The 26,252-nt window shown below is 39.5% G+C and overlaps 1 protein-coding gene across 3 annotated transcripts in view; it reads right to left on the minus strand.

The window, feature by feature from the left end:
- Window positions 1-26,252, minus strand: part of CHN1 (chimerin 1) — a 205,797-nt gene that overhangs the window by 44,807 nt on the left and 134,738 nt on the right. For all 3 annotated transcript variants that reach the window (XM_043577091.1, XM_043577093.1, XM_043577094.1), the window contains one exon: window positions 4,266-4,343. In XM_043577091.1, the coding sequence (XP_043433026.1) occupies window positions 4,266-4,343 (78 nt within the window). The remainder of the gene's footprint in view (window positions 1-4,265; window positions 4,344-26,252) is intronic.

The following is a 26,252-nucleotide window of genomic DNA, read 5'->3' on the forward strand; positions in this document are numbered from 1 at the left end:
ATAAATAAACAAACATTAAAAAAATGGATTCCTTCATATGTAGGTTATTTTAATTCTTTTTAGAAATCAACATATTGAAATTCTGTCCTCATGGGCCTTAACTCTGGGCCTTAGGAAAGCTTTAACAGTGGAAAACAAAGTAATTATATCAATAAATCCAATGATCTCGATATATTTAATCAAGAGAATTTTAAAGATTTTTTGCTTTTATTTTTAAGTAATTTCTACATCCACCATGGGGCTCGAACTCACAACTCCGAGATCAAGGGTCACACGCTCCACCGACTGAGCCAGCCAGGTGCCCAAAGAGAATTTCAGAGCTGTAAAAGACCTTCTAGATCATGTAGTTTAACCCCATGTTTCACACTAACTCTATTTTTATTTGCTGGTTCATTTTGCATCTACTCTCAACGGGTATCAAATGAAGACCACAGGGCTTGGACCTGTGTCCTTCAGAGGGAAGGAGAGACCACTTCCAGCAGGAGAGCTGGCCATTTTGATCCTTCAGTTTGTCAAATAGCAGAATGTCTGGTCTGTGTGCCAGGACTGGAGGTCTTCGATCAGTAATTTTGTTAAATATTATAAGGTGCGTGCTATAGTCTTATTTAATTATAGTATCAGTTCACATTTCGGGATTCATTGCCTGCATACATACTATCCCGGCAACATTCAATCCATTGATATGTCACATCTTTCATTTATATGCAGAATGCAAGTTATCTGAGACTCTAAAGTGAACCAGTCGCCACTTCAAGACTACCTTGAAAAAAAGGACTAAACTCCTATTTTGAAGTGTCCTCTCACTATAATCCTTAATGTTCTTTTCTTTTAATTATTTCATTTGGCTAAGTAGCCAGGTGTCTGTGGTTGTTTGCATCCTATGGAAGCTTTATTTTAGAGAGCTATTTGGATTATACCAAACGAAACACCAAATAGTTAAATTTGGAGGGAGGAAGAGGCATACAGAGGATTTCACTGTACTCGTTGGTGCATGAACATGCAACTGCTCTTACATAACATCTAACTCTGCCTGGGAGCGAAGAGAGAAGCAAGAGCTTTCTTTAGCCCCACAGTCATGCTAGGGTTCTCAATTGTATCATGACCTCCGTACCTGGGCAAGAAAAAGTCCTGGTATGGATTCAGAAAAAATGCCCACTTAGGGGTCAGTTGTAATAACAAAAACAGGAGCTACCGTGTACCTCACGCATACCAGAAATTCGATTTTTCCGAAGTAGAAGCGGCAGTGGTTTCAAGAGAAAGCGGTGTGCCCAAGGTCATACAAATGATCAGCTCCTGAGGGTCAGGGCTGGGTCTCAGTTATCACTGTGTCCAGAGAGCCTCAGATGGAGGATGTAAGGATGTAGTCACGGCTGGTGGAGTGCCTGTGTTTTACTTTTAATGTCAGAGAATGTTTTGTTTAGTTTTTAGTTTTGAAATTAACACTTGTTTCATCTCTCTGTCTCTCCTTCTTGTGTGAGGATAGGGGCAGTTCTTAAAATGAGAGGTTTATCCAGGAAAGGGTTAAAATTATTTTCGTCCTATGTTGACAAGTTATAAAGTAATCAGTTTTAAAGGATGTGGTACATTTATTTTTTAAATGATGACCTCTCTAAGAGAGACAACTATGTTACTTGTGATTGATTCTTCATCAAATCCTTACAAATAACAATAGAAAAAATTTAAAAGGCCATGTTACATAACAGTAAATGGGAAGTCTTCCTGCTTTGTTTCACTTTTTTCTATTGAAAAAAACAAACTCAAAAAAACAAAACACCTGTCTGGAGTTGGGCCCGGTTGATTTTTTTTTTTTTTTTTGGTATCTCACCTCGGTGAGTTTCACCAAAGGGATAAAGCATTCTTGGCTTCACCTTCTGAAATGAGATTTGGCAGCTGGTCAACGCCACAGAGCAATGTTATATAACCAGGCCGTTCAAGAAGCAAAAAAGAAAAGCACATTGAAATGAGGCTTTGGAGAGTGGGCTTGTGGTCAGCAGAATCCACTTTTACCAACACAGAAAATAGTCAATGGCAAGGCCGTGTGAACGACTATCGCCATATAAATGCTCAGAGTTCTTCCCATTATAAATGTCCGAACTGCACAGACCTACATATCACAAGCGGTGACCTTCTAAGTGAACATCTGTGTGGGAGAGAAGTGCTCCTGCCACAGAGTCTGAATTCTTTCGGGGATGTTCTTGGAAGTCAAGTATGACTACCCCTCCCACCTTTCTTTTCTCTTTTTTATAATGCCACCCCACAGAAACATTTTTTAAAGAACAAAGAGTAATTTCAATGGAAAGAATCAAATTGTGAGACTTCTGACCTTATTAGCAACTATAAAAAATATGTAACACAACTTCACCAGTGTGAACTCTTTCCTGAGGCATAACTTAAAAAAAAAAAAGCCCACTCGATTTTAATTTTTCAGCTCTGGTGAAGGAAGCAGACTTCTTTTTAATGTGCCTTCTCCTCCCCCCCCCCCCCCCCCCCGCCCCAACACAGTTTGGGTAACAAGCTAAGGGTCACAACTGGTCCCAGAGCCAGCACTTTCTGGCTGCTCAAAATTTGCTCATTAAAGCCATGTATTAAATTAAAATTGAGAAATTACTGGAAGATAAAAACCAAACAGAGAGAGAATGTGCTTGTTTATGCAAATCCCTGAACAGACTTACTATTTGCTTTTAATCAATGAACTTGACTTAGCACTAAAATGGCTTAATAGGTCAATCTGTTCCTGCTGAACACACCAGAGGGGGCATCTTTGGAGATACATTTTAAAATCTCAGCCATTTCTGAACAGTATGCACAGTTTCTTGCTTAGGAACTTCAATGGCTATTTTTACCTAACATGCACACAATTTGATATCTGCAAAAGAATTTACTTGGGGTCATGCTCTTCATAAAAACCCTGTAAGACCAGTTTGTCGTGCAAGCAGCAGCCGAGGCCTACTAACTTGCATGTACTGTTTAGGCTCATAAATGGAAGATATGGTTGAGACTAGATACACATACTGAATGGTCTCAATCTCATTTAAAATCAAAGATACTAGTTGAAAGGTAAGTTCCCTAAGAATCTGTTTAAAGAGGGAGCAGAAAATGCTATTTGGTTTACTCTGATATAGTAGCAGTCTTTATACAACCCAAACATTTTAGAATTTACCCTTTATCCTCAAATGATCTGAAGATCAAAAGAATCTATTCCTCACTAAAAAAGTAGAGCATATTGGGGGCTTGGTATGTAGCATCTGAGTAAAATAAATGCTAGCGTTAAAAATCAGGATGAATCGCAAATCTGAAATGAAATTTTCTACTACAGAGCCTGGTACCTTCCGAATGAATACATCTGCTGAATAAATGAGTAAATGGAAGATCAGGGTTTCTCAGCCTATCACCTTTCGAAACCGTATACCCTCTTGTATTAAAACGAGTGACATTCTGTCTACACTGAAGACAGAAAACTTCATCGTAAAGTTGTGTAACTACTGTGAAGTTACTCTAGCATTGCTGGTGCGTCCACCCATGGAGTGTCGCTGGCTGTTCTCGTGCACAGCCTCACACTAGGTTTTCCCAGCCAGGCTGCAAACGACTGAAGTTCAAGGCCTTCCATCATGCTACACACGCAGGCAACTTGAATCAACACACATACCGGCTTGACGAAAGATGACTATAGTTAGTAAAACACATTAACACAATAATTGAAAACACATACAAGGGGAAAGCAGTACTCAAACAGTAAAGAGAAGCTGCTTGTACGAGCAGTGACAGCCCGATGGTGGCCACCCTCCTCTGCTCGTGGTCAGTGCATTAACAGAGGAGAAAAGGCAGAAACCGTGGGAAATGCAGACCATCTGCTCCATCCAGATGCAAAAACACACGCCTCTTACAGCCAAAGCTTTTCACCAGAACCGGACGGAGATCAGATCTAATCCTCTCATGAAATATCTGACAAAGGTAGTTAGACAGATTTGCATCATAAAAATAGTGCCAAAATCATTACTGAATGAGACCTTTTAAATGTCAGTCAAGACTTTACCATTAACAGAATACTAAATCAGCATTAGAGAAAATGGAGTTGGAGTCTATTAGCTTTAGTCAGCTATTCCTTAAATAAAATCATGCTTAAAACATCTTCATTCCTTAAATAGTAAGAATATTTTAGTCCAGTCATCCCTAGTTTGAAAAAGACATCAAAAGCTATTCCTTTAATATTCAAGTAATGTGCATTTCCTTTCTTCTAAGAAAAGGTTAAAAACAAATATTCTTACCTTGAAATTGTGAACCTTTTCATATTTTGGAATTTGCTCGTTTTCTTTCAGAGTTGCTCTTCTAACAAGTGATGTCAACTGCGAATAAGCAAAGAGTTTCAGAGGTTGCCAGATTGTCACAGACGACTTTTGAGAACCCAGTTTCATTCCCAAGGCTGCTATCAATAAATCTTGCTGACGGCCCTCTTGTTTTGATTTGTGAACTGCAGCTCTATTAGTTTTCCTACCCGACCAAGACTCTTTGGATGGCATTTTGGAATTCGCAGGAAAGCAATAAAACCTATATTGATCTATGTCTGTCGATGAACTCTATTCAGCTAACAAATGAGCATTCTGCCAGCCAGCACAGAACCCTAATCTACAGAGAGCTGCAGAGAAACATCGCGGAGAGGTGGAGGAGGATGATGAAGCACTTCTTAAAAAGAGGTCGACTAACCAGAAAAAATTCTTCTTTCTTCCTTTTTTTTTTTTAAAGGGCTCTATATTTAAGCTTCTGAAAACTTAAGAGTCTGAACAGAAATAAAGAGTCGATGCTAACATACAAAGCATTCAGCATCTCTCTGTCCCTTTTTAAAAGCCATGCAATTTTGACAAATGATACATTTCTAAAAGCTTTCTTCTCTATTCACTATATTACTGTCCATTCTGAATGAAAGATGCCTACATACTGCCTGTAGTCAGCTTCTAGCAACAGACACCCTGTGAAGCCCCTAGCAGGGAGGGTGGGGAGGGAAGGGATTTGACAAGGAAGGCTGGATTAGACTGGTCACCGTAAGAAAGGAGATAACCAATGAAAATCAAGCAACAGTATTTAAGTGTTGTATTCCTCAACTCTGTCTCTTTTCCTCCCTCCTCTCATGTAAGATTTCTTGCTGGCTCAAGGCAGGAAAAAAAAAAATCAGTGGGAAGACAATGAGCAATGAATGAGTCATGCATTATTAACATATGGAATATTTCGTTTACCTATTAAAAGCAAAGGATGATTAACATACAGCACCAGAAGAATTTACCATCACTGCCTGGTAAATTTTGAAAGGCTAATCTATATCCTCCTTTGTGCTTACGGACTGGAAGTTAGTTAACAAAAACCCAATTTTATTTAAGATGAGCAAAAGCTGGTATTTTGATGAAAAAGAAAAGGAGTTTAGGTACCATATTATTTTCATGCAGAACAAGGAGTGTGCGTATAACACTGCTAACACACCCTGGAGTGGTCTGTTTAGTCTCCCTGCAAGGAGGAGTTTTGTTGTGAATCTGTACTTAAATGGATCCAATCTTTAATTACTAGTCTCAACATTCTTAATTCAAAGCGCTTGAGGCCAGATCATCGTGGGAGACAGCTGGGAATAATTTCTCATGTACACAGGTCCTAGATGTAACTGTGCTTATAGGACCCATGGATACTTGTTTGCTGATATAAAAAGGTGGGAGGGGGGCTGGGTAAGAGACTCAAACCCAGCTCCATTTAAGAGAAGTACCTATACTTTTTTTGCAAAACTGATAGAAGAAGCTCACATTTTCCCATATTGGTTCCCTAAACATCTCCCATCTGTTTCCTCAGGTTACAGTAATTAAGTTGAACCCATTATGATTCTAATTGTTACACTGCATTTAAAGAATCAAAACCCATATTTAAATGAATTCAGTCCGTTTGCTTAGCACAGACTGTTTATCTCAGATTTCATAAACGATAGAGGGTAGATGCCTGATGTGGATTCTAGTTTAATTAGGGCACGAAGTTGTCCTTAAACCATGCTGAAGATTAAAAATATTGAATGATTTTCTGAACATCCCCAAATATTTTTTTATTTACTTGAGTCTAGAGTGCCTTCTTTAAAAATGTCTTACTCTTGGGGCACCTGGGTGGGTCAGTCAAACATCCGACTCTTGATTTTGGCTCAGGTTATGATCACACAGTTTGTGAGATTGAGCCCCATGACAGTCTCCATGCGCTAACAGCATGGAGCCTGCTTGAGATTCTCTCTCTCCCTCTCTGCCTCTCCCTTGCTTGTGCTCTTAAATACATACATACATACACACATACATACATATTTTTAAAATGTCTTAATCTTTTTTTAAAAAAAAATTTTTTTTTCAACGTTTATTTATTTTTGGGACAGAGAGAGACAGAGCATGAACGGGGGAGGGGCAGAGAGAGAGGGAGACACAGAATCGGAAACAGGCTCCAGGCTCTGAGCCATCAGCCCAGAGCCTGACGCGGGGCTCGAACTCACGGACCGCGAGATCGTGACCTGGCTGAAGTCAGACACTTAACCGACTGCACCACCCAGGCGCCCCAAAAAATGTCTTAATCTTAAAAAAAAAATTTCTAGGGCATCTGCCCGGCTCAGTTGGAAGAGCATGCGATTCTTGTTCTCCGGGTTGTGAATTTGAGCCCCATGTTAGGTGCAGAGATTACTAAAAAAATATATACTTAAGAAAAAAAAAGTTAAAAAAATTTTTTCTAAGTGAATAAAAGGCAGAAGTTAATATTTATACCTATAGATGTTTCATTTCCACAAATTTATATCCTTATGTGATTAATAGAAGACAAAAAAAAAATGCCGTTCCAAGAGAAAATACAATGTAAAGAACTTTCCTTGCCTAACCTAAATTACTTTTCAGCTAAGACCTAGTTTGTCATGTGATGACTAAAAATATAAACGCCAGCCAACTCTTTAATCATGTACAATGCAAGGTGAAGTTTATCTGATTCTCAGTAGACCCCAGAAAAACAGATTTCAAGGGCAAATTGAACACTAATTTTTTTTTTCTCTACAGTGTTTAACACTTCATGTTTACATTACTAAGTTAAAGAAAACAATCACCCATGTACCCAAAGTAGTTTTTTTTTTTTTTTTTTTTTAATTTTCCTGAGTATTTCTGATCAAGGTTCTTTATTGTAGACCATCCCCAGTCCTTCAGCTGTGGTAACCAGAGTTCAATCAAAGCATAAAAAGACTAATGGTAGAGAAAATTCTTGGCTGGGCAAGAGTGAACATTTGTCATTGTTCACTGAGTGAACATTTGACTTTGCACAGTCACACTGTTCTTCCCGAATAATTTTTGTGCCTCATTGGGACACACTGGGTTAACTGCAATTTGTGCAGCTACCTGGGGCAATAAGGAGACAGAAAACAACAGCTCAGGAAGACGTTCTTAGCTACCCTCAAAGGGCTAGGGGTTTGGTCACTACTTGCCATAATGCAATTTCTGCATTAATTTTGCTTAACGAGCTCTCAAGTCATTAAGAACTGCTAATTCTAAAATTTAGAACTAATATCAATGCTCTGATGTCCCAAATATACACCAGTCATTCTTATATTTGGTCACATTTAGATACTAGAGCATTTGTTAATTATGGTTGTCTTTTATTAAGTATCCATGTTCCAGGCACCTATCTAAGCTAAGCACTTTACATACAGAAGCCCATTAAATCCACCGAAAGATTCGAGGCACATATTATCCTCACTTTACAGCTGAAAGAACTGAGGCCTCCAGCAGTTGGTAGAAAAGAGTCGGGCTCTTAAGCATTATGTATATCCATCCAAGCAAATGAGAAAATGAGAGGAAATTTTAAAGTCTGGGTAGTTGTTTTCCTCGCAGATTCTCTTCAAGGTGGTTCCTCCAGTTATTTTCTCCTTTCGACTTTAAAGAGCGGCAATAGATGGTAAGACAGAGTAAGCAATGAGTAACAACGGATGGTAAGAAAAAGTAAAAGCTAAGATCCCTAGATCTCAAGTTCAGTGCGCAGTGCATACAACAGGCAACGCAACCTGCAAGGCTCCGTCCACACACACCCTCCTTCACTGAACCTGTGATGATCACCAATTAGATGTGATTTTACCCCTCCGTGCGCCTCAGGGGCCTTCACTTGTTCATTAATTATGAGATGTACCACATTCTACCTCCTATCACAGTTCCTGTGAAGCTACTCACATAGATTGGGTCTTCTACATCTTTGTATAAACCCTGAATTTAGCATAGTAGCGTGCACAAATAAAGGTCCATTAAATACTCGGTTAAAAAAGCAAAACCAAATGAAGGGAGCCATTCTTATTGGCAGCCGGTACATTGGGGGAAAAAAAGATAGGATTTGAAATCAGAAACACTATAGTTTAAATCCTGACCTTGGGAGATTTGCTTAGTGCCTTGGTTACCTCATTTACATACATACACTGGGCAGTTTACAAGAGATGACATAAAAGAGGAAAAGACTTTCTGCAGATAGTTAGAACTCAGTAAATGACGGTATTATAGGGGTGCTGGGCCAAATATGAGCTGCAGGTGATGCTGTGGAGTATAAGACATAGGTTCTCGTCCTCGAGGAGTTGGTAGATTAATCTGCTTTTGGTTTATACCTTATAGACATGCTTGGAAACTCCTGACCTTCCCTATGGATTATGGTCTTTTCCAAATCTCCCAAATTCTAGTCCTAATCCTTTTTTTTTTTTTTTTTGAAAAAGAGAGAGAGAGAGAGAGAGAGAGAGAGAGAGAGACAGAGGGAGGGAGAGAGAGAATATAAGAGAATCTCAAGCAGGCTCCACCCCTAGCATGAAGCCTGACGCAGGGCTCAATCCCATGACCCTGGGATAATGGCTGAAATCAAGAGTTGGACACTTAACCAGCTCAGCCACCCAGGCACCCCCGATCCTATCTTTTAAAAGGGATCTGATAACATGCATATTAGCTGAGGGAGCGGGAATGGGGGGAAGCAGGGTGGAAAGTGTAAAAGATCATGAGCATTTGGTTAAGAAGTGAGGAGCACTGTTTCATATTTCATATTGTCCTATTTATTCACAACAATCCCAGGAGTATGTTGTATAATGAATATTTTATAGATAAGGAAATGCTCACGGTCATAGTCAAGAAGTCAAAACTTTGTTATGTGAATCCCTATGTTCAGTCTCCAAAGTCTGGAAGCTCTTTCTGCTAGCTTATAATGAGAGTGGGAGATAAATCCTAGGTGTTGGGGATACAGCCCCCTCACATTCTGGCTCGGTAAAGTGGCTTAGCTGGGTGGGGATCTAAACTGGCAGGGCACATCTCCCACAAGGTCATTCTTGCTGGAAACAGCAGCAGTACTTAGCTTTTCATTTTGACTGCGACTCTTTGGCCTGCCTTAGACCTAACTCTGGCCATCCTTGATACTGATACCACTTTCGTACATTCACCTGAATGAGGGAGACTAACCTGGAAAAAGAAACCGAGAACAGGCAGATTCCACAACCCTCTCTGTTTCCACCTCTGTCCATACCATCTGTAATATGGAGAAGTGGACTACAAAAATGGCGTGTGTGTAGTGGGAGACAGTTGTGTGAGGAATAAGAAACAGAAGTGGGAAACAGGTGACCTTGGAAGGGAACACATTTGCTGTTTTTCAGAGAAATTTCCACCACTCACCCACTCACCAACTCAACCCTAGACACTGTTGTTTGTCTAGTAGTAATACTGAATTTATGCTAAACTAGTCTCTCATTTCCACCAAGTGTAGTACCACAGGATCAGGGGATCAGAGCCAGACAAATGTGCTGATCTTAACCCTGTCATTTACTGGCTGTGGCCTATCTTGGTCACATTACTGATTTCTTTCAGTCTTTGTTTCCTTATGTGTAAAACTGACTAAAAATACTTCCGGAATTATGTGAAATAATATATGGGAAGCATTTTGCATTATTCCTGGCACAGACAGTGATCAATAAATAGAAGTTTCCCTCCTTTCTTTGTATCTAGGGACTTTTATCTCCAAGATCGGGGTTAGTCTACTGGGACTCTGAGACACACAAAAGGGCCAAGGCCACTGGCCTAAGCAATGTGAACTTCAGGTCAAAGTGTAACGAGATGCTTTAAGGACACATCATAGGCATCACCGTTCTGCAATCCTTACACCTTATCCTGTCTTGGCAATCTCAACCCCCGGGCTCAAACTCTGAGTAATCCCTGTTCTCTCCGCCTTCCCACCTCAAAACCTGCTTACAGGGAAGAGACTTATCAACTTATTCACACTAAGGTACAAATGACAGATTATACTTCTTTTTCCACAAATACCTGGTTTTTAATATGGGACCCACACTTATGCCAAAGGAATAAATCTGTAATTACTGAACGTCAGAACTCACTAAGAGTGTTCTCTAGCAAACCGGAAGGACCTCACACAGACAGCCACCTCCTCTGTAACATCACTATGATACCACAGACCCATGAACACAACGTTCTAGTTAACTAAGTCAGCATTCCATCAGAAAAGCACCATAAAGAAATGTTCTAGCTGGCATGGCCCAGAAGCTTGGAAAGGTGAGGAGGAACTGGATTAACTATTTGGTAATCCTGGTTCAGGTTTAGCAAGATTCTGCAAGTTCTATACAAGGGTAACATTCAGATACTAAAAGCACAGCTTTGGATCTTGGGGTCCAGAATGGTAACATAGGAAGACCCTGAATGCACCTCATCCATGGACACGCCACATCTACACTTATTTATGGAGTAATTCCTCCTGAAGGACTGCGGACTGACGGAACAGCTTCAGCACAACAAAAGACCGCATGGAGAATAGCAAGAAAGACAGACAGACAGTGACGATGGAAACTGCTACCTCTGGAACTGTGTACTGCAGTGGGAAGGGACAGCACCAGGGACTGTGAGCAGGCTGGGGTTTAAAAACACACAACTAAAATAGCCCCAGGACTCAACTAAATGGCCGGGGAGCAGACAGAACCCTCTGAGTGGAAGGGGCTGGTGAGAGCGCCCACAGTTTACATTCCCCCTCCACCTCGTAGCACAGACAGGAGAGTAGCTGACCTGCCATCTCAGCGATGGGACCGGGCCCGTCGCACACCAGCCCAAGCTGTGCCATCAAGGTCCAGCAGGGTGTACCCCAGGCCACCCCTGGTCAGCGTTCACTACAGCTGTAGCTGTCTTACCAAGGTGACACAAGCAGAGAGCACCCTGGAGCACACCAGGCCTGTACCACTTCAGCTCCAGATGACCTGTTAGAGCAACGCCAGTGGAGAGTGCTCGGGCACCTCCTGGCTCCCGCCTCCATTGGCTTCAACTGCCCTGCCAGGGTGCCCTCTGTACTGGGCACCCCAGGACACCCCAGGCTGCACCTACTTCAGCTTAGCTGTCCTGCCAGGCTGCCCTTCGCACAGTGAGCCCCAGGACAGTCCTGGCCTACGCTCACTTCGGCGTTGTCTTGCCACGGCATCCTCTGTGCAGAGAGCCCCAGGACCTCCTGGCTTACACCTACCTCAGTTTCAGCTGTCCTATCGGGAGCCCTCTGTGCTGACAGCTCTGGGGCTGCCGCAGCCCACGCCCTCTTCGGTTCCAGCCCGGTGGGAAGCCCCAGCATGAAGTATCCCAGGACCTCCAACCCATGGCAATCACAGCTCTAGCCAGCCAGCCAGTCACCAGGCACACACAGTATACACAGGGGGTGACCACACACAAGACCATTCCTGTGAGTTTAGAAATAGTTGTGCTGCCTAATTCATGGAAACAAAAGAAGTCCAGCAAAATGAGAAGACAGAGGAAGACGCTCGGAATGAAAGAACAAGATAAAATATTAGAAAAAGAACTAAATGAAACAGAGATAAGCAAATATGCCTGATAAAAAGTTTAAGTAATGATCATACAGATGCCCATGGATCAGAGAGAAGGGTAGAAGAACTCAGTGAGAACTTCAACAAGAGAAAGAAAATATTAAAAAGAGCCAATCAGAGTTGAAGAATACAACAACTAAAGTGAAAAATACACTAGAGGGAATCACCAGTAGGTTAGCAGATGAAGAACAGATCAGCAATGTGGAATACTGGATAATGGAAAGCACGCAAGCTGAATAGTAAAAAGAAAAAAAGAATTAAAAAAAACGAGGATACGTTAAGGGGATCTCTTAGACAACATCAACTGAACAAACATTCACATTACAGAGCTCCCAGAAGAAAAAGAGAGAGAGAAGGGAGGAGAAAACTTACCTGAAGAAATGATAACTGGAAACTTCCCTAACCTGGGGAAGGAAACAGACATCCAGGTTCAAGAAACAAAGAGAATTCCAAACAAGATGAACCCAAGGATGTCCACACCATGACAAATAATAATTTAAATGTTAAAGATTAAAGATAAAGAGAGAATTTTAAAAGCAGTAAGAGAGAAGGAAACAGTTACATATAGGAGAACCCCATAAAGCTATCAGATGGTTTTTCAGGAGAAACTGTGCAGGCCAGAAGGGAGTGGCATGATACATACAAAGAACCGAAAGAAAAAGCCTACAACCAAGAATATTCTACCCAGCAAGGTTATCATTCACAACAGGAGAGAGACTGAGTTTCCCAACACAAACAAAAATTAAAGGAGTTCATCACCACTAAACTGGCCTTGTAAGAAATGTTCAGGGAACTTCTTAAAGTGGAAAAGAAAAGGAAATAATTAGAAAAAACTTATAAATGAGAAGATGTAAAATAGGGATATATATACATAAAATGTGGCAGAGAGAATATAATAGAAGTTTTTATGTGTTTAGTTTAAACTTAAAGTGACTATCAACTTAATATAAACTAACATATACTGAGGATGTTAACTACGAACCTTACGGTAACCACAAACCCAAACCCTATAATAGCTACACAAAAAATAGAAAGAAAGGTAAGAATAACAGTAAAGACAGGCATCAATCAAAAGGAAAGAGAGCAAGAAGAAAGGAGCAAGAAGAGCTACAAAAACAACCAGAAAGCAATGAATAAGAGGGCAACATATATTTAGCTATTAATAATTACTTTAAATGTAAATGGTCTAAACGTTGCAATTAAAAGACATAGGGAGGGGATGCCTGGGTGGCTCAGCCAGTTAAACGTCTGACTTCAGCTCAGGTCATGATCTTGCGGTTCGTGAATTCGAGCCCTGTGTCGGATTCTGTGCTGACAGCTCAGAGCCTAGAACCTGCTTCAGATTCTGTGTCTCCCTCGCTCTCTGCCCCTCCTCACTTACACTCTGTCTCTCTCAAAAATGAACATTTAAAAAATTAAAAAAAAACAAAAAGACACAGGGTGGCGAAATGGATAAAAAACAAGACTCATCTATAGGCTGCCTATAAGAGACTCACTTCAGTCCCAAACACACATACAGACTGAAAAGTGAAAGGAAGGAAAAAGATATATCGTGCAAATGAAAGTGAAAAAATAAAGCTGGGGTAGCAAAACTCAGACAAAGGAGACTTTTTAAAATAAAGACTGTAACAAGACAAAGAAGGGCATGAAATAATGATAAGGAGGTCAGTCCAACAAGAGGATATAACAATTGTAAACATCTATGCACCCAACATTGAAGCACCTAAATACATAAAGCAAATACTAACAGATATAAAGGGAGAAATTGAGAGTAGTACAATAATAGTACAGGACTTTAACATCCCAGTTACCTCAATGGATAGATCATCCAGGCATAAAATCAATAAGGAAACAGCATCTTTGAATAACACATTAGACCAGATAGACTTAACAGATAGAGAAAGACCATTCCATCCCCAAACAATAGAATAACATTCTTTTCTTTTTTTTTTTTTTTTTAACGTTTATTTATTTTTGGGACAGAGAGAGACAGAGCATGAACGGGGGAGGGGCAGAGAGAGAGGGAGACACAGAATCGGAAACAGGCTCCAGGCTCTGAGCCATCAGCCCAGAGCCCGACGCGGGGCTCGAACTCCCGGACCGCGAGATCGTGACCTGGCTGAAGTCGGATGCTTAACCGACTGCACCACCCAGGCGCCCCGTAGAATAACATTCTTTTCAAGTGCACATGGAACACTCTCCAAGATAGATCATATGTCAGGCTGAAAAACAAGTCTCAATAAATTTAAGAAGACTGAAGTCATATCATGCATCTTTTCTGACTATAAAGCTGTGAAACTAGAAATCACAAGTAAAAAAACTAGAAAAAACTCACAAACATGTAGAAGCTAAACAACATGTTACTCGAAGACCAACAGGTCAATGAAGAAATACAAAATACATGGAAACAAATGAAAATAAAACACAATGGTCCAAAATCTCTGGGACACAGGGAAAGCAGTTCAAAAAGGGAAATTTATACTATTACAGGCCTACCTTAAGAAACAAGAAAAAGCTCCAATAAAAAAACCCTAATCTTATACCTAAAGGAAGTAGAAAAAGAAAGAACAAAGTCCACAGTTAGTAGAAGGAAGGCAATAATGGGGATCAGAGCAGAAATAAATAGAGCCCAAAATGCAATAGAAAAGATCAAAAAAATAAAGAGCTAGTTCTTTGAAAAGAAACAAAAATGATAAACCTTTAGGCATCAAGAATAAGAAGGAGAAGACCCAAATAAGTAAAATCAGAAATCAAAGAGGAAAAGTAACAAGGAACATCACAGAAATACAAAGGATTCTAAGAGGATACTATGAAAAATTATATGCCAACCAATTGGACAACCGAGAAGAAATGGATAAATTCCCAGAAACATACAAACAAAAGTGATCATGAAGAAATAGAAAATCTGAACATACCAATTACTAGTAATGAAAGAGAATTGGTAGTTAAAAAACTCCCAACAAACAAAAGTCCAGGATCAGATGGATTCACAGGTAAATATCTATTCTCCATAAACTATTCCAAAAAATAGAAGAGAAAGTTTCCAAATATGTTCTATGAGGTCAGCATTACTCTGATTTCAAAGCCAGACAAAAGCACCACACACATACACACACAAATTATTGGCCAATATCCCCGACATAAAACATCCCTGAACATGAAAGCAAAAGTCCTCAACAAAGTATTAGCAAACCACATTATACAATACATTAAAAGGATCAGTCACCACAATCAATTGGGATTTATTCTAGGGATGCAAGGATGGTTATATATTCACAAATCAACCAGCATAATACACCATGTTAACAAAATGAAGGATAAAAATATGATCATCTCAACAGATGCAGAAAAAGCACTTGACAGAGTGTAATATCTATTCATGATAAAAACCCTGAACAAAATCGGTTTAGAAGGAACATACCTCTAAACACAATGAAGGATATAAAAAACTCACAGCTAACATTATACTCAGTGGTGAAAAACTGAGGTCTCCTAAGATCAAGAGCAAGACAAGGATATCCACTCTCACCCCTTTTATTCAACACTGTAGTGGACGTCCTAGCCACAGCAAAGAAAAGAAATAAAAGGCATCTAAGTTGATAAGGACGAAGTTAAACTGTCACTATTTGCAGATGACATGATACTATACATAGAAAACCCTAAAGACTTCACCGAAAAGCTATCAGAAGTAATAAACGAATTCAGTAAAGTCACATGATACAAAATCAATATACAGAAATCAGTTGTGTTTCCACATACTAACAACAAAGTATCAGAAAGAGAAATTAAGAAAACAATTCCACTTACAGTCATACCAAAAAAAAAATAATTAGGAATAAACCAAGGAGGTGAAAGATCTACACTCTGAAAACTATAAAACGCTGATGAAAGAAACTGAGGACGATACAAACAAATGGAACAATACTCCATGCTCCTGAATTGGAAGAATTAATATTGTTAAAATATCCATATTCCCAAAGCAATCTACAGATTCACTTCAATCCGTATCAAAATAACAACAGCATTTTTCACAGGACTAGAACAAATAATCCTAAAATTTGTATGGAGCCATAAATGACCCCAAATAGCCAGAGCAATCTTGTGAAGGAAAAACACTGGAGGTATCACAGTCCTAGATTTCAAGGTATACTACAAATCTGTAGTAATCAAAAGAGTACAGGACTGGCACAAAAACAGACACACAAATCAATGGAACAGAATGGAGAGCCCAGAAATAAACCCATGCTTAAACTGTCCATTAATCTATGACAAAGGAGGCAAGAATATACACTGGGGCAAAGACAATCTCTTCAACAAATGGTGCTGGGAAAACCGGACAGCTACAAGTAAAAGAATGAAACTGGACCCCTTTCTCACATCACACACAAAAATAAACTCAAAATGGATTAAAGATCTAAACATGAGATCTGGGGGGCACCTCAGTGTGAGCCACTGTTAAGTGTCAGCCACAGTTAAGTGCCTGACTCTTGCTTTTGGCTCCGGTCATGATCTCATGGTTCATGGGTTTGAGCCCCATGTCCAACGCTACACTGGCAGCACGGAGCCTGCTAGGGATTCTCTCTCTCTCTCTCTCTGCTCCTCCCCAGTTCACATGTGTGCACACGCGTGCTCTCTCTCTCTCAAAATAAATACATAAACATTTAAATGTGAAGTCTGAAACCACAAAACTCCTAAAAGAAAACATAGGCAATAATCTCTGTGACATCCGCCTTAGCAACATTCTTCTAGAAATGTCTCCACGACAAGGTAAACAAAAGCAAAAACAAACTACTGGGACTATACCAAAATAAAAAGCTTTTGCACAGCAAAGGAAACCATTAGCAAAATAAAAAGGCAACCTACTGAATGGGAGAAGATATTTGCAGTTGACATTTCTGATGGGTTAGTATCTAAAATATATAAAGAACGGATACAACTCAACAGCCAAAAGCCAAATAATCTGATTAAAAATGGGCAGAGGACCTAAACAGACATTTCTGCAAAGAAGATAGACAGATGGCCAACAGACACATGAAAAGATGTTCAATATCACTAAATCATTAGGGAAATGCAAATCAAAACCACAATGAGATATCACCTTGCACCTGTCAGAATGACTAGAATCAAAAAGACAAGAAATAACAAATGTTGGTGAGAATGTGGAGGAAAAGGAATCTTCATGCTCTCTTGGTGGGAATGTAAATTGGTGCAGCTACCCTGAAAAACAGTATGGAAGTTCCTCAAAAAATTAAAAATATAAATACCATATGATCCAGAAATTCCACTACTGGGTATTTATCCCCAAAGATGAAAACATCTAATTTGAAAAGATACATGCACCCCTAGGCTTACTGTAGCATTATTTACAATACCCAAGCTGTGGAAGCAACCCAAATGTCATACATAGATGAATGGACAAAGAAGATGTCTCACACACACACACACACACACACACACACACACACACACTGAAGTACTACTCAGCCATAAAAAAGAATGAGACCTTGCCATTTGCAACAACATGGATGGACCTACAAGGTATTAGGTAAAATGAGTCAGGCAAAATGATTTCAATGACATGAAGAATCTAAAAAACAAAACAAAACAAAACAAAACAAAACAAACAAAAGCAGAAACAGACCATAAATACAGAGAACTGATAGATGCTAGAAAGGGAGGGGATGGGCAAAGTGTGTGAAGGGGAGCGGGAGATACAGGCATCCAGTTATGGAATGACTAAGTCACAGGACAGCATGTCAATGGTGTTGTAATACAGTTGTATGGTGACAGATGGTAGCTACACTTGTGTCGAGTACAGCATGACGTATAGCGCGGTAGAATCACTATGTTGTATACGTGAAACTACCGTCACACTGTAACTATACTTCAGTAAAAAGCAGAACAAAAGCAGCTTTCCTAAAACTTCCAATATCAAGTTATATTGGAAGAAGATTTGTGGATCCAAGCAAAGCTCACCCTAGATAAACAGATTATTCATACCTTTCCCCTGAATTATAATTTATAATCTAATTTCTCTCCATTAGAGACAAGAATGGAATATATTCCGAGGTGCTTGGCAATAATATGTCACCTTACATCTACTAACTGACAACTGCATGGCTCTACAGTAGGAAATGGTTTACATGGATGATGTAGTTGTTAAAACATTCAATAAGGTAGGGGCACCTGGGTGGCTCAGTCAATAGAGCGTCTGACTCTTGATTTCTGCTCAGGTCATGATCTCGGAGTCATGAGACAGAGCCCCATGTTGGGCTCCACGCTGGGTGTGGAACCTTTTTAAGATTCTCTCTCTCTTGGGGCGCCTGGGTGGCTCAGTCGGTTACGCGGCCGACTTCAGCTCAGGTCATGATCTCGCGTTCCGTGGGTTCGAGCCCCACGTCGGGCTCTGTGCTGACAGCTCAGAGCCTGGAGCCTGTTTCAGATTCTGTGTCTCCCTCTCTCTGACCCTCCCCCGTTCATGCTGTGTCTCTCTCTGTCTCAAAAATAAATAAACATTAAAAAAAAATTAAAAAAAAAAGATTCTCTCTCTCTTCATCTCTCTCTGCCCCTCCCCTGCACACACATGCTCTCTCTCCCAAAATAAACAAACATTAAAAAAACAATCAACAAGCTACATATTATAATTCTTACTTTGCAGATGATGGAACAAAAGCTTTGAGAGGTTAAGTACCTTGCCCAAGGTCACTCAAAATGTGGCGGGAACAGGATTTGAACCAGGTCTATATGACTTCAAATTCTGTGTCTTTCCTCTAGAATGTCTTGCTTCCCATATCATCTATTGTTAACATGCAATTCTGAAAGGCTATCATTGGAATAAATTTCTACATCATTTAAATTCTAGTACCCTTCAGATCACTAGCCATTTTAGTACTGCTTATATTTGAATTTATAGTAGCTACCATATTCATCACTTAATCAAAATTTTCAAATGCATTTTAGGTCAGGCAGTAACGACATCTATACGGAATTCTATAAATTCCTTAAGTTACATTGGGATAAATAATGTTTTATGTTGCACGGGAAACTCTTACATTCTTCTAAGGCTGTACATTTTTATGCATCAGTCATGTCGTAATTCCTAACTCGGTCTTCATTACATAGCTTTTCTAGCGTTAACATAATATCCAGCTAAACCGATAATGAAGCACATCAATGCATTCATCTCAGTGTCTAATAAATTTAAATCACACTATACTAACAGCGACACCACCAAACTCTGAACACTCTAACAGGTTCCCTGACTGACTCGTATGCAGTAATTTTAAACGTAAGGCATTTGAAAACATAATGCAAACAAAAAAAGGACAGCCTTGCGTTCCTTAGAAACAACAGAAATGATCAAATTTTCCAGGCACCAGTTCTGAGGGAGTGTTTTGCACTCTGCACGAAGAGCACCAGGCCCCGAGAGGGGGTGGAGTGCTGCACAGCCTGGTTTCCAAGCCTGGCTCTGACTGATACCAGCCAACTCACTGAACTTTTCTAAGCCTTCGACTAAACGAACTCCATGGCGTTCTCTATATTTGTAATGGAAAGCCAAGGAAAAATGAAGGTTCATACTCCTTCAGAACACAGGGATATGAAGACTTGGTTGTGTCGATTGGGAAAGACCAGGTCGGCCATCTCCAGTGAGTCCCCACAAGGCAGCCCTGGCTAATTTGGTACAGGCTTTTGTCTGGTACCTAGTCTTGTAGGCTCAGAAACTCAAGGTGATCATATATATTTCTCGAGAGTGACATTATAATACCAAGGTCATAAAACTGATGGATAAAAGCAGACTGACAACAGTCTATAATAAGTATGAGATATAATGATCATGGAGTAGGTGATCAACATTCTCTTTTCTGGTAACATACCTATACTGGAAACGAAACATAATTAGGATGCTGATGAGAAAGAAACCAGAACAAGTGGAGTGGGTTAGGTGAACGGAGTACTGAATGCAGAGTTAAGCCATTTGTTGAATCCTCTACAATTAAGATGACCCTGCTAATTGACAAGAACATTAAATGTCTAGTTAGTGGGGGGCCCCCTCATTTCAAACCAGTGCTTAGATGGACCTGAGCAACTTCCACCTCTTTGAGTCTTTTTCCAGGTGTCTGTCTGTCTGTTTCTCTCTCAGAGGGAAGAAAAGTGAGTGAGCTAGTGAGCAGAGGGAGAGGCAAAGAGAATCTTAAGCAGACTCTATGCTCAGTGCTGAGCCAGACGCAGGACTCAATCTCACAACCCTGGGATCATGACCTGAGGTGAAATCAAGAGTCAGATGCTCAGCCAACTGAGCCAGGTGTCTCTTTTTGAAGGTTTTGCATATTTCTGTTCAGATATAAATGGTGATTTTAAAGTCACTTCCCAAGACACAGTCTTATTTTTTCATTTACAAGTTCTTAAAGGATACTAGATTACAGCCCCAGTATACTGATAACAATTTATATAATAGGTGCTTTGGGAAGATAAAATAAATGGGAAGATGTTTCCTGTCCTGAGTTATGGAACTACAAAGTAATATATACATGTAATATACATAAAATTACACAATAAAGCATTCTAGTCTGACACTCTCCAATATTCAGTCATTGGCAATGATTGGTTAGATGGTAATGATTGTAACAACAGTCTTTCTTGATTCTTCCTAATCAAAAGCTGTAATCGGCCCCCATGGGAAATTCTCAAAATGTTCTCCCTCAATAAACCTGAGGGGCTAATAGGAAATGTATCGTTGACATTTTGATTTTTTTAACCCATGTTTTTGGTATTTATTACCTGCAAGACTTAAAGAAACACTATTATTGTTCTGTAACAGAGGAGATGAAATTAGAGGAACTCTAACACCTTATGAACAATTAGGGATTTTTAAATCTACCGCAAAACTCTGGAATCACAGACATTTCACTTTTTCAGAAAGCTTTTAGTTAGAATGTATATTTGGAAAATACAACTAAAATGCCAACTCACAATGATATTAATAGTATTTTCAGATTTTAAACTGCCATGTGAGGTTATTTCAAGCTACTACAGTCCAGCGAACATTTTGCAATCACCAATTTAACAGAGGCAAGCCAGTGTATCACAATAAAAGCTAAGCATGATATTTTCAGCTTCCTCATTCTTCCAGTGACTTCTATGGATTAGGCTGGGATGAAGTCTGTGTGTTTTGGTTCTTTTAACAATGGCCTGTTACCAACTTACTTAAATTTAAGTTATAAACGCTTATTTCCTATATGTGTAATTGGATGAAAATATTCAAATTGTGATTTATTTTAATATTGTTTTTAAGCCTCGGGGCACCTGGATGGCTCAGTTGGTTGAGCACCCAACTCTTGATATTGGCTCAGGTCATGATCCCAAGGTTGTGGGATCGAGCCCCACATTGGGCTTGGTGATGAGCATGGAACCTGCTTAACTTTCTCTCTCTCTCTCTCTCTCTCTCTCTCTCTCTCTCCTCTGTCCCTCTTTCCAACTTGTGTGGTCTCTCTAAAATAAAAAGAAAAATGTCTTTTTAAGCCTCAACAAAGATAAATGTTGATTCATGGTATAAAGTATACTTGTGAAGTTCAAGCATACCTATTTTGAAAACCTGTTTTTATTATTTGAAAATGGTAATAGTGGCCTGAAGGCAAAAAATTTAACTTTCATAGCAATTACCTTGAGAAGAAGTATAAACATGAGCATAGTTTATAACCTCACTGTTAGACACTAACTTGTGTTTTCTTGTAACGACACTGCCATGTGGCATGTTTTACATCAAGACAATGATGTTAAAAAAGTAAAAATAGCCTGTATCTGGGCACTTTCTAAAATCAACTTTTTATATCATGCCCATAGTATTTCATTTTCTGAAATTCCTGTTAGTTCACAAGATCCTAAGGAAATTAAGAGAGAACTTTAACAACCCCTAACTTATAAAAGATATATATATATATGTGTGTGTGTGTGTGTGTGTATACACGTATATATACATATGTGTGTATATATATATACATATATATATGTGTGTGTGTGTGTATATATATACGCACATACATGTATATATATATGAAGTTTGACATCTTAAGAGTAATTTGAAGCATCTGGACGAGGCCCAGAAATTATCAGTACATTACTCAATAAGACACAGAAAGTCAGACTACAATCAACTTCCTGTGAGCAGGAAGAAGAAAAGATTAAAAAGGATAACTTAACATCTATCTTTCAGTGACATTTTAATGTACTGGGAAGGATCCACCCTGCCGCTTTCCTCTTCTACAAAGGATAGGATAATGGGGGATAATTTAAGTGAAGATCTTCAGTTGGTAAGGTCAAATGTTATTTAAGGCATCTCCAGTGAGCTTAGGCTAGAGCTTTACTACCTTTTCCACTAAAATGTCCCCAAGAGCAACCAACAGTAAGCAGGGGTGGAAGCCACCCAGGGGTGGCTAAGCTCCCCCATAATGCCCCCACATCAAAATGTTTAATATAAAAATGTTTTCAGTCCATTACTGCTGGGTAAAGGTGATGTTCTAGGAAGATGTTTAGCATATTCCTGTCTTGTTTCAGGAGAGCAGGCCTGGGTGACCGAGGGAGATCCCTTCCAGCAGCAGGCCTGGTTCTATAGCCATGTGACACAGCACAAAGTAATCTGTGAGGTAACTGGCTTAATGATCCTATTCTAGCCTTACTTTACAAGAACTTTCATTACCGTATTCTTCTGCATATTCTGGTTAAAAAAAAAATCCAAGTCTGGCTCTTACGCACTTTAGCACTTACACAGAGCTTTCGATTCTACAAAGCGTTCTGTCACACACACTACCGCATGGCATCCCGACAATCCTGTTTTTCAGAAAGAAAATTCTGTGATGTTCAAGTATTTGCAGATAATCGGTAAGCAAAGCAGCCGTGATGGAGACCCAAGACTCCTAACTTCACACTCCATTTCTCTCTACTCCGCTCTGCTTCCCTGGGACCAGGCATAGGATCGCTTAACATGTGATGAGACTGACTCTGACCTTAGGAAAGCCCAGGGTTACAAAGACCCAGAGTCAACAGCAAGCAGAAATGTGGACAGGTGAACATGGCCACCCCCAGTTCAGTTCTAAACCTGACAAATGGTTTACCGAGAAGGTCAGCTTTGGTGATTAATTTCTGGCAATTTAAAAGCTTTCTTGATTATTTTGATGGCGGTGAGTACAGTGATGTGTTGCTTTTAATTAGGTATATGCAGAACCTCTGTCCAATGTCTACCAAGCCTGCAATGAGAGTTATGGAGCAGCTTGCCTTTTTATTTTTATTTTTGTTTTGGCATTGGCTTTTCGTGTTCCTTAAATAAAAACAAATCAACAAAAGCACCCTCCAAACCAATGGATTGAGAGAGTAGTCAGTCTCCTGAGCAACTAATTAAGCTGTCTTTAGAAAGAGGTAATTAAACTTTCCATTAAAATTCACCAAACAGACATACATAATTTATAAGGTGGCAAGCCATTCCAATCTCATGGGTAAACAATTAACTAAGTCTTATATTTATAACAGAGATTCCACAAACTGGCTAATGCAGGAATTTCATAATTAGATGCATTTTATCTTTAAAAGAATATAGTATAAATAACTAAGAATTTGGAGTTTTGGACATGTGGCCCAAGAGTGTATAAATACTTCATACAGCCCACTAATTCATTAAAAGAAAATACAGAAATGGTCAAAGTATATATGTACAATACACAGTTCTAAACAGTCTTCATTCAGAAGATATTTTATTGACGGACGCCTGGGTGGCTCAGTCGGTTAAGCATCCGACTTTTGATCTCAGCTCAGGTCTCGACCTCAGGGTCATGAGTTCAAGCTCTGTGTTGGGCTCCATGCTGGGCATGAAGCCTACTTAAAAATATATATACAAATAAATAGAAATAAATGAATAAGAAGTATTTTATTGAATATCTACTATGTTCTAGGCATTAGTGAAACTGGTGAGTACCAGAGAATAGAGCCCTAGCTATTTTCATAAGGACCTGATATTAAACAAATAAATATATATTGAATGAACCAATTATAACTGGGGTAAGTACTGGATTGGTACTGGCTTTACTCCGTCCTGTGTGAATCCCAAAATCGTATTTTCTAACAAAAGTTGTGTTTACTCATGAAATCTACGTCCAGGTCCTCCTTCCAAGCTTCTTCCTCCTTTTACAAGAGGGTGACTTCTACACGTCTTTCCATCCCAGATCTCTTTCTTCTCCCAACCTGGAGGTACCTTCGGCAGCCTCTAACAACTGAACCACAAAGCAGTTTGCTGACCACCTCATAACAGTCCTCTGATTGTCAATAACAGGCAGGGAGTTGTCGCTTATAAACGTCTCCTCAATCTGCCTAAAAGAGTTAAACAGGGATTCCTGGGTGGCTCAGTTGGTTAAGCATCTGACTCTTGGTTTCGCCTCAGGTCATGAACTCATAGTTTGATGAGTTTGAGCCCCACATCGGGCTCCTTGCTGACAGTGTGGAGCCTGCTTGGGATTCTCTGTTTCTCCCTCTCTCTCTGCCCCTCCCTGCTAGCCCCCTCTTCAAAATAAATAATAAAAAAATAAACATTAAAAAAATAAAGAGCTAGCAAAACGAATTTTAACTGAAATTCAGTGTTATCCACAGTTAAAATAGCTAAAAGCTTGGCTCTTGAATAAAGACTATCTGTAAAAGACCTCAGGTCCACTTACTATCGTTATGCGATCGCAGGGGAAATTTCAGTTTCTTCAGTGTAAAATTGAAATGATGACAGTATCTTAGCATTGTTGGGAAGACAAGATGAGGTGAGATCACGTAGCAGAATGCATGGAATGAGGACACAGCACGCATTCTCAGCACCTAGCATGCAGAGAGCTCCCCGAGACTAGGTGTCGGTGGTTATACCGATAACTACTATCATCATCGGCCATCAGTCTTATCACCTAACAGTGTTTGGAACGCAGCAGGTGCTAAATGTTGAAAGCATGACCATAAATAAGGAGATAAATGTTGAAAGAAGGCGCACACAAAGTTCATGGCATATTTGCAAGCCTCAGTGAATTCTTCAGACTCCTAAATGAATGCCTGTCTGAAGGATTCTAGCCTCCTGTCCTTATGATACTGTCAGAATATATTAGACACAAAAACAAAAACAAAAAAAAACCAGAAAACAACTGTTTTCTTCTAATGACCATTCCTTAAAATATCTTATATCATGTGTTTTAAAAAAGGAACCGTCGGCCAGGGGTGCAAAGAAGGGCAGTTTAAATGCTGTTTCCTCATGTGACAGCCAAACGGTATGCAAATATGAACTGAAAACATGTTGGGAAATTTGTGACAACATAGGTATCTTAGCAACCATAGCTGACTAAAGGATGAGACTGCATGAAAACCACAGGTTGTGTGAGGAGAAGAGGTGCCAGCTGAAACAGAGAGGATGCTCGGGATTCATGGACTGCAGTTTTCAACTCTAAAGATGGCTGAAGCGCTGTGGTCTAAATGATATGCAGGAACAAAACAACTAGTGTTGAGGAACAAAGTGCAGTGAATGTTTCTGGATTAATAAAACCCTTCCGTAATGATGCTAGAAAGAAAAGGGAATTTGGACAGCATCTACCGCTAGTAAACCTGGTTTAAAGTTTGATTATTTTCTTCCCAAGAACTCAAACCCACAATTTGCTATAAAACTGTAAGATGAAACTATTTTCAAATGCATGTCTTAATAAGGAAGACATTAAAATAAGAAGTATGATGTTAAAAAAAATAACTTGCCTAAAAATATCTCCTCCTGCGGGATCAGCTGTAGATTTTTTGCCTTTGGATGCTTTTGTTACATTTTTCACTGTTAGAAATATCAAACCATGTCATCAGTTGAATAATGTTTCCTTGTTTCCATTTTTAAAAGAACCAACTCTCTGAGATACTAAGTACAGCATTTAATGCAGTCTTTTATACCAAAGGTACTGGTTTTAATGAACAATAGCATGTTAAATTAGTTATTGTGGGTCATACATTTAGATTTTTTCTCCCCCCACCAACTTCTGTTGTTTCTGCGGTAGATTACATTTAGAGTTTTACACCTCAGTATTTTTAAAAAACTCTCCAAAAGAGAGTCTGCTTCACACAAAACGATGTAAAAGATATGTGGGTCCCTTTTAGGGATGGTTTTCTTGAGGAAAAGTATTGTTTGAGTTGCAAGCTGAGCTAGCTGCTTTTTCCACAGAATAGCATTTTTCACTTGGAAGAATGATTAACATAAATATTAGTTATTCAGACTTGGCATTTTCTCAAAAATGAAAAAAATGAGCCAGCCACCTCAAGGAAAACAACTGACTGTCAATGATAAAATTCAAACTGTCAAGTGAAAAGAAGAATTTTGGAAATTTTATATCTGCCATCCTGAACA

This window comes from Prionailurus bengalensis, chromosome C1, assembly GCF_016509475.1.
Source record: "Prionailurus bengalensis isolate Pbe53 chromosome C1, Fcat_Pben_1.1_paternal_pri, whole genome shotgun sequence".
NCBI lineage: Eukaryota > Metazoa > Chordata > Mammalia > Carnivora > Felidae > Prionailurus > Prionailurus bengalensis.